The following is a 10,088-nucleotide window of genomic DNA, read 5'->3' on the forward strand; positions in this document are numbered from 1 at the left end:
ACTTAATTTTTATCGTTTATTTACTTAATTTGTTAGTTGCCTCATGTTTCCAACGATCAAATGGTGTCGGAAATTCCTGATCATGATCAGCTTAATTTCTAATTAATTATCTGGACACAACATGATTAATTAATTAATATCCATGACGGCCTTAATTAATTTTTTTTCTCTCTCTCTCTCTCTCTCTCTCTCTCTCTCTCTCTCTCTCTCTCTCTCTCTCTCTCTATATATATATAAATATCGCGCGCGCAGACATATAGTACTGCCAAGTACTACTCCGACCTAATTAATTTGCTGCTGACTCCCGATCGATGTTGCTTGCATGATAATATTTCTGGTGTTTCCCAGCACGACACAGTTTTTGGATTGTGTTATATGCCTCATGATCGAACCTATTTTTTTAATGCCCAAAGACAAAGGGACGTGGAAGCCTACCATACCATGTCAGCATCGAGATCATAAATAATTTTATTTTCCCTAAATTATTTCCTACAGAGTTAATCTTCTGATGGGATTAATATATATATATATAAGCGGAATCTCAACTTATTACATCCACATCATATACAGATTTATTTCCCCACATTCTTTTTTCACTAGAAACGAAGTTATAATCATGAAAAATACATGCTAGCTGAACCTTGCGAGTCCATCCCACACGTACGTACACGATATGATGAGGCCTCAAACACAAAGAGCTATCAGTGCCTGCGGCTGCCTTTGTTTAAGAACCTTCAGAACATGTTCTTTTCTCAAGGTAACTAACAATCCATTTGATCTCACTTCCTGTTAACACGGTCTGATGGAAAGAGAGCCTTCAAAATGTTCAAGAAATCGTGTTTGTATTCATGTGCATGGAAATGCTGAGGTGGAATAACCTTAGTGTACAGATAAAATGCCACGCAAGCAATACCAGGCCCAGCCCAAAACACCCAGTGCCCATTCCAGAGGTGGCCCCCTCGAACAAGTGCCGGGCCCAAACACCTTGCCGGGTTCATTCCTGCCCCAGCATAACCCTTGGCGGCAGTGACGGAGGTCGACACAAACACAAGGAGGCCCACCACTATTCCGATGATAGAGAAAATTTTAACACGGCCCAGATTTCTGGCTTGGCGAAGATCAAAAGCCATCCATATCGAAGTAAAAAGAAACACAAATGTACATATTATCTCGAGCCAAAGGGCCTGGCTTGTTTCGAGGCCAATCACAATGGGGCCATTTGGACCTGGTGCAATGACAGTGAGAGTGCAGCCTCCAAGGGAAAATGTTTTTTCAATGGTGCTGTTCACCACGGCTTTGAGTGCTAGTGCACCAAGCACAGCACCCGCACACTGTGCTAAAATGTATATGGCAGCCCTTGAAAGGGAAATGAGGCCGATAAGGGCAGCGGCTAAGGTGATGATGGGGTTAATGTGGCCGCCGGAAACTGGATTAGTGGCAAGGAGGAGAATTGCGATAATGATAGCGATAAGGATCGACATTAGAAGCTTTGGAGCTTTTATTTCAGCATCGTAGGAGGAGATAACTATGGTGTCAATTGCAAAAACAAAAATTGCTGTGCCAATCAGCTCTCCCAAAGATGCTCGCCACACCTGATCAGCTAATTCAACGTCATGATTTCGTTACTCTATATATATATATATATATATATATATATATATATTTATATCAAACCCCAAACCCCAAAAGAAATAGCAATATTAATGATGGCAATCTTATTAATTGAGTACTACATGATAAGCATGTAATATCATACTAACATTCAAAGAGAACAACTCCTCCAAGCCCAAAATCTCGCTCAATTTAGACGTATCATTGCGTCTGTTCCCTCCCTCGAACTTCTCTTGCTCCGACCTGCATGCAAAAATTATAAAAAGAAATTAGGAAAATGATGAGATATATATATATATATATATATATGTCACCCTGATCAGTTAATTAATTATATAAATTACCACTAGAATTTAGAAGTGGGAATTAGGGAATGAATGAATCATGATGCAGCATGTGGAGTACTTGCATTGGTGTAGAGGCCGAGAAAGGTTGGACTTTGCTCCCACCATACACATTTTCTTCATCCTCTACGACTGCCGGCACATAATTTTCAGCCATCTCTAATTAACCGCCAAATACTAATTGTTAGCTAGCTTTCTTGGTAATTACTCTCATCTTTGTAATCTATATATTTATATATAAATATATATGGCCGGTCAGCTTTGATCATGTTGGGGAGTTGGTCGTTTACTCATAATGCCTGCCCGTGCCCATACTAGTCGTGCATGCCATCAATTTCAACTGTTTTTCTTTTCCAACTACATTATCGGCTACTGCTTCCTACTTTCTTTTCTATAAATTGGGGTCCAAAAATCAACTTTAATATTATATTACAAGATATTAATTAATTTAGGACTCAGTCGTTTTCTATATATAGCAATAAATGAATGTATCAAAAAAGGAGACGATATCTTGTCGTAAAGGGCATGCCACGTTCATCTAGTGATCATCTAAGACATAAAAGTTTCACGAGTGTGCATGGCTCCCACACCTAGCTAACGTTACGTGTTACATGATTATAAGATATTGATCATCTCGATCGCATATATATATTTTATCGTGGCATAAATTAATTAACGTCAAAAGCTTTATATATATATATATATGCATGTCTATCATTAATTCGAGTAGTCTAGTATGGTAAAGAAAACGTAAACAGCACCATGCATGCATAGCACTGGAATTACTACTGTTTGTATCGACGTACATGATGCGTGCAGTAAAGCGTGAATGGTATGTGATGATCATAATGAATGGTATGGTGTTGCATGTAGCTAGGAATGGAACTGAAAGCTGGGCTTTATTAATTGGGCTGTCAAGTTGGAGAGTGTAATAAATTAGGGGCGGTACTCCGTCAACGTCGAGCAGCTAGCTAGCTAGCTAACTATATATTCTATACACTGCTGTAGATCAGCCATTGGCCCATTAAAGACATCCATTAGCCAATACATTATTTAAATTGTATTATGTTAATACATTTGAGATTAGACGGAATTGCTCCCATGGACCACTAATACGTAAATATTACCATAAGGCGGAAGCTATGGCAATCCAGAAAATATTGCTGTAAAATTATACGTTTAGGGTGTGTTTGGAAATACAACTATTTTTAGACTACTTCAGTATTATTATTCATAAACAGTGAATTATTATTTATTAACAATTTTTTATTATTTATAAACTATTTATTACTATTCACAAATAATATGAGATATTCTAAACATAAAAAACGGAGTCTTATGAAATATATATTGAGATGTAAATGCAAGACAAAATGCATGCATGCATGCATGCATTGGGCTTCAAATTAAAGGAAATGTATAGTTGCCTGTATATATATAGCCAATATTTATTGTGGGAACTGATGTAAGTACGTACGTGGGGCGCGCGGCCGCGCGGGTAGTAGGGGCCCTACTGTAGGGCGGCACTGACTATTGTAAAACAATAAACCATCAGCATTATGACCAAACTATCTTAATTATTATATAACAGTTTTACTTCGTACAATCGGCATGCACAAACGGGATGCAACCGGCTGTACGTGACAAAATTAATGTAAAAGAAAGAAAACAAAAAATAAAAACAAAAAACAAAAAATAAATAGAACAGAGATCCTACAAATAAGAAACTCATGCATATTTCCACCATGAACTCATGCATATTTCCACCATGAAAACACAGGTAAATACCTTCTAAAGTATTTTATGTGTTTCTGTGTTTCCTAGCTTTTCTTTATTCCTTTTGTTTTTCTTTTAAGCCATAATGTGTTGCTTCTTGTATCTTGAAGACCTCAACTCTAGTTCTGAGATCCTCACACTAGGACTCACAGCCATAAAGTTCAATCTTGAAAACCCGTTGACTCAATTTTCATGAACCTAAAACCCACTTTCCTTTTTATCGGAAGAGAATAGGCAAACGTAAAATGAAGGATTCATGGAGACCAGATCTAAGTGGAAAAAAGAAGGAATTAGTCTGAGTGGAGATGATGAAGGGGGCTTCGACGGTGGCTTCGTGGAGACTAGGTCTGGAGGGAAGGGTTGGCTTCGTGGAGAAGACGTGCGCATGAGAATTCGAATGAAACGGTGTGTTTCAACTCCACGTGGGCAGTGGTTCCCCAACGGTTCCCAAGGACGGTTGCATACCTCATTTTTCATTATATATATGGTTTAAACTCTTAAGACAAGAATGATCCAAAAATCAAGACGAGGGTGGGAAAAAAATATCATGAATCAACCAACTTAAGCTACGTTTGGATGTTGAACTGAGTTGAGTTGAGTTAAATTGGGTTGAGATAATAAAAAATTGTTAGAATATTAATTTTTAATATTATTATTATTTTGAAATTTGAAAAAGTTGAATTATTTATTATATTTTGTATTAGAATTTGAAAAAGTTGTAATGATGAGTTGAGATGAGTTTAGATAGGTTTAGGAACCAAACGAAGCCTTAAAATTAGCTATGGATCAAGCAATCCATAGGATTAGGTTTAACATGTGGCTATGACTAACAACATAGCAAGAAGTCTCCAAAAAGTAGCAAAATCTATCTTAGACTGTGTTTAGATGTTGAGTTGAATTCAGTTCTTTATGAATAGTAGTGAGTTAAGTAGTGGAGGGAGTTACGTAGGGCCCATCAAAACTGAGTTTAAAGTGTGTTTAGATGTTAGGATGAGTTTAGTACTTTTTATGGGAAGTTGAAAAAGGTTGTGGATTCTATATATAAAAATGTGTTAAGTTGAAAAAAGTTGTGGGTCCTATATGTAAGGGGGTTTTGAGTTGATATAAGTTTAGTAATTTGAAAGTTTGGTATTTGGATGTTAGACTTAGTTTAAAATTAAACTAAGCTGAATCTTGCAACCAAACCTTAGTTTCTCAATCAAAGAGAGAGGAACAAAAATACTATAATACAAACACGCACAGACATTGATACATAAAGATACATAGATGGGAATTCTTACACTCTAAGAAGGGAAAGGCCAAACCTCCGTTCTAATACTTGGATCAACACCCTGCATCAGAGCATAAGGAATCAGATCTTCACAGCAGTAACAAATACAGGATAAAAATCAGAGGAAACTAAAAAAAATAAAATAGATTTTGAAAAAAGAAAACAAGGTGGTCTGAGAAAATTCGATTGCTTACCCCACCACGAGCTTTCTTAAAAAATTTGACCCCACCATCACTGAGATTTCCATCTGGTGTAAAGAAACTCCTCCATTGTTTTGGCAGAAGTGTATGTTTTCTTCTTCTACGCGACCAAGGCGATTTAAGACTAACCAAGTGAAGGAGAAACTGAGGCACAAAACATTTATCTCCACCTAAAAACAAATAAGGTTCATATCAAAAGCAAATGTATGACAGTCATAAAAATCCCCATTTGCAGGCATAGTAATGATAAACAGGAAGTTGTAAAACTAATCCACCACGGTACTCATTTAGAACGAGTAAAATAAACTTCTACAAGATTGCACAAGTAATAATTTTGCCACAAAAGCTGATGAGCATGAAAAACATATTGAATCTGTAAGGTTCAAGCTGCTGAATTCTTGAACCAGCACCAGGAAACCGTAACAATACCTCAGAAACAATCAACACACAGAATAGACTAAACAAGATTTCATTCATAAACCTTGTAGAGAATTTTCGAGGAATTCTCAACCTCCCAAACAGACTCTCAAGATTATTCAATACCTTTTCATCCTACTTATCTCTGCTTTTATAGAAGCAGATGTCTAACAACCTTCTAAACAATCGCAAGAAAGCAAATGTAAAACGCAACTATCAGTTTACATCATGAAATGCAACGTTTCACTAAACTCTAAACGTAGTTGCTAAGAAATTAAAACGCAACACTTCCGTAAGAATTAAAACGATTCGTTTCATTAAACCTCAGTTTCCCTAACGGCTAAAACTGCTGCAACTAACTTCCTAACAACCTCATAACAGACTTCCTCCAAGCCTTACTGATCTGCACCACTTCAAGGCCTCTGCCAAGCCCCCGTGACAGAATCCCAAAGCATTTTTTTTTTTTTTTTTTTTTGCGACTTTTTCATGACAGTCGGAGCAGAAAACCTACTCAGAAATTCTGATTTTGAAATCCAAACAGTTAATTATTAGATATAAATAGTAATAATGAGGGGTTTTGTGAACAAATTCATAATCAAACAGCGAGTTCATTTCTATCATTTTTAGTTATCAGCCTAAGATTTTTGTAAAAATGAGGAAAACAAAGACTGAAAAGGAAAAGCTTACCAATATACTATCAAACTTAAATTGCTGTTTTCAAGGATATTTGTAAATTCTATTCTTTTCCTTTCAACATCATCCTGATTCTACCTAAACAAGAACCCTTTTTAATCTTTTGAAGACATGCAAGAGTCACAAGCAACTGAGCATACCTATAATTAGTCAGGGGGATAAAGTTAGCAAGTTTCCCAGAATCCAAGTCATCCTCAAGATTCTATGTGTCAAGAGCAGCCATTCATACTTCTCCGTCATGCCACACGACAAAATCAATGACAGGCCCCTCGTCATCAAAGCTCTAAAACATAGAAACATCCCAACTTAGTAACAAAGGAAACTCAAAAAATATAAAAAGAATAAGACACTTATGACTTACTTCTGCTTGCTTTTGTAGAATGTCAATTATGTTTTGGAGGTCTTCGAGGGCCCTTTTCGGGACTCCCGTGAAAATTAAAGGAAGTGGCTTGATCTGAAGAAAATAAGTGACCCGAGTCATGATCACACCCACTCATGGATGACACATTTCTTGCATGTTTTGATATGGCATAATCATCTATTGCATGTTTTCTAAATCTGATAATTAAAAATTTCACAGATAACGCTTCATATTCTTGTTGGGTTCACAGTGCTGTAGTGGGCTTTTGTTTTGTTTCTTGAAACTACTGGCTATTTTATGGATTCTATTGTTGCTCTCAAGGCATGTAATGCGATCTACACTTTCTTCAAACACGTTCTTGCACATAATAAATCATCAAAACAGAGTTTTATTGGCATGTTTACTAGTTGTTTCTGGGTTAGCTTTGGGCATACAATAGAATAAACAGAGTGATATATAATAGAGTACTCATGGGCAGAGATCTCATTTTAAGGAGATCAAAAGCTCCCCAACAGAATAAAGATAAGGATAACATGAAAGTAATCATTCTCATGTATTTTTTTTAGAGTTTGATCTAAAATTGAACTTTACTAATGTTGATTAGGAATGACTCAAATACTTTGAGCTTCTCAAGTGTATTGTATAGCTAGCCTGCTTGGTGGTATGACTCCCATCTCACTCCTTAGTACTCTCTATGTTTCTGTCATGATCTTCAGCACTTTTCCCACTACTTTCATTTTATTATTTTTTTTGCCCCAAGTGTGATGACTACAGATGAGACCTTTGATCTTATTGTAAACGTTGGCATATTTTCTGGTTTGTGAGGATATCTTTATAAAGAAGGGGATAGATTAATGCTCTTACTTCTGGTGGTTGTGGGGATTTGCTTCTATTGTTTGTAGTACTGTTGGTTGGTGGGTCGACTTTTAGTGCTAACATCGTTTGTGGTTGTGGCTGCCGGCTGGGTCCCCTGTCTCCTAGCATATATGGATGTACTCTCTTTATTGATGGCAAACTTCTGGCTAGTTTTTAGTGTAGCATTATGGTGTTCGTGCTGGAAAAGGTATTGTTGTGGAAGTGTTAGCCTGCCGTGTTGATGGTGGAAATGGTTCCATTTCTTCTGCATAATTTGTGTTTTTCTCTACTGAAACACATTATTTCTCCTCAGTTTGGGTGGCTATAGAGAATAGACTAGAAATTCAATGTGACGGTTGTCTTCAGTTTGGATAGCTACAGAGAACAATCTTGAAGGCTATTTGGACTGATTAAATCACTGATGGAAGACCATGTTATTGATATGTAACTCATATCTTGTAATTTTATATTTTGTAATGTAATGTATATAATACAAAATAATGTAATATGTAGTAGATTGTGTAGTATGTTGCATGCATTTTATATGATGAATATTGGAATTTTTTTTTTTAAATGCATTTAGTTAAAAAGGTAACTAGTTGTTTCTAGCTTTATTTATTTTTTGACATCAAATTTAATTTTTCATTTTTAATATATTTTTATTATTATAGACAATGTTCAATGTATTAGTAATATGGTTTTCAACATGACTTCTTGAAAACAATTTAGTAAAATATAGGCTTTTATGTGTAAAAAAAAAAAAAAATTATGCTTTTTAACAACTTTTTTTTCTTAAACAAATTGTAATGAAATATAGGTTTTTAGATTAAAAATAAATAAAATTATGCTTTCCAGTTTCCAATACCATTTGTGAAAAAAAAAAAAAAAAAGAAACTGGTATTGCTCGAAACCGAGATTTTTGAGTTTTCATAACTCGGTTTTATTTGGGTGGGTCATAATCGGGTTAACCCGGTATGGATTCCGAACCGAGTTTGAAATCCGAATTTCAGATTGGGTATAATCAGCTATCGAGTTTGGATGAACAGTCCTATTCAGTGGATTGCAAGCTCAAATTGGATCGACAGACATTGACATGTTAGACAAAGGCCCCAATCAATAACAGCCTTATGGACTGAAGCTACCCTTCATCACTGCTTGGACCATCATATTGGGCTAAAAACATCTATTGGATCATCTTAACTAATAGTCAATGTCTTCAAACGTTGATCTTATCCACGACACTATTAAGTAAAAAAAAAAACAAACAGAAGAATTATGGCAGAGCACATGGTTTCAGCCTCTGGACAGAAATTGTTGTCTAATGTAGAAGCCTTTGAAACCTCTGCTGCAGCCTTTATGCGCACACAATGATCATACTGCTTTGAACTGTTTCTTTTTCGTCTTTGAAGGTTGGGATACTGTTTGGAATGCATGTGCTGATCGGCCCTGATCAAACTCGTATGCCACCACCTGTTCTTTTTCGGAAAAATTATAGTCTATACTGTAAATTGTTTTAATAATAATTCTAACCTTTTTTAATTGTTTTTCTGATATTTGGGATGGTAATTTACATTTCAATAATATTTTTCTTTTTAGTATTAATCATGTTTACATTTAGAGAAATATTTTAGCAGACAATTTCGCTATTTAGAGCACTCTCATTGGATTAACTAAAAGCTAAATCTAATGAAAATTTAGCTATTGAACCATTAAATGTATCACATTATAATAGTTATATTCCAAATATTTAGAATATAGCTACAATAACATCTAAAATAATTTATAAATTTGAAACACACTGTTTATTCATCAAATTTATTTTATATCATTTATTTCTCTCTCCCAAAGTTTACATCAACTACGAAAGTTGCCATTTTCCATTTCCCACGGTTTTATCCCTTCCCTCTCAAAACCCAGACACCATTCGCACCAAGACCCCGAGTATTTCATCTTCGACCATAAAGACCCACCACCACTCCACGTCTCGTCGGCAACAATTACACAGAACCACCGCGCCACCGCACTCCTACTCTCGATAGAAACGACTAAAACCCCTCTTTCTCTTGCCGATCTGCTTCTCCGAAACTCAAGTAATCTCTTTCCATGTATAAGATTCGATTCTCTTGATGATCCCTAACTTTATTCCACACCTCGCCGTCCCTCGCATTCCTCTTCTCCAAACCCTACTATTTGATTGTGGATGGGTTTAGCTGTTTGTGTATATTGAATTCCGTCTCTGTTTATGATTGAGGGATTGCATGTAAATCTGTTTCTGTGAGGATCATCTGTTTGTGTATTGCGAGAAAAATTTAGAATTTATACAAATCTGTTTGTGTAAAAATTATCTACTCTGTTTCTATTTGTGTATATAAAGAAAAAGTAAAAATTTATATAAATCTGTTTGTGTATATTTCTCTACTCTATTTTTGTGAGGATTACACATAATTTATACAAGACCTATTGTAATAGAATATCAATAATTTAAATTTCAAGTTTACATTTGAATAAACTACAACTACGATAGTTTCTCTACTTTGAAATTTAAAGTTTGTGATATTTCT

At 35.6% G+C, this 10,088-nt stretch overlaps 1 protein-coding gene across 2 annotated transcripts; it reads right to left on the reverse strand.

Annotated features, from left to right (window-relative positions):
* Nucleotides 1–507: 507 nt before the first annotated feature.
* LOC108987002 (aquaporin-like) lies at nucleotides 508–2,142 on the reverse strand. 2 transcript variants are annotated; one of them, XM_035684734.1, is made up of 3 exons: nucleotides 2,017–2,142; nucleotides 1,761–1,854; nucleotides 508–1,592 (listed from the first exon to the last, which is right to left on the reverse strand). In XM_035684734.1, the coding sequence occupies exons 1-3, from the start codon at nucleotides 2,076–2,078 to the stop codon at nucleotides 780–782; spliced, it is 969 nt and encodes a 322-aa protein (XP_035540627.1). In that variant the 5' UTR covers nucleotides 2,079–2,142; the 3' UTR covers nucleotides 508–779. The 2 variants fall into 2 exon arrangements, with proteins under 2 accessions (XP_035540627.1, XP_018815377.1); XM_018959832.2 differs by having other exon boundaries at nucleotides 509–1,592; nucleotides 2,021–2,142.
* Between the last annotated feature and the right edge of the window lie 7,946 nt (nucleotides 2,143–10,088).

Source organism: Juglans regia, chromosome 13 (assembly GCF_001411555.2).
Source record: "Juglans regia cultivar Chandler chromosome 13, Walnut 2.0, whole genome shotgun sequence".
In the NCBI taxonomy this organism is placed as follows: Eukaryota; Viridiplantae; Streptophyta; class Magnoliopsida; order Fagales; family Juglandaceae; genus Juglans; species Juglans regia.

Excerpts from the sequence above, each read along its gene's own strand:
- LOC108987002 (XM_018959832.2), bottom strand. The coding sequence starts at position 2,112 with ATGGCTGAAAATTATGTGCCGGCAGTCGTAGAGGATGAAGAAAATGTG. Across the intron at positions 1,855-2,020 it reads TTCTCGGCCTCTACACCAAT|GTCGGAGCAAGAGAAGTTCG; the intron begins GCAAGTACTCCA and ends TTTTGCATGCAG. Across the intron at positions 1,593-1,760 it reads AGGAGTTGTTCTCTTTGAAT|GTGTGGCGAGCATCTTTGGG; the intron begins GTTAGTATGATA and ends TTAGCTGATCAG.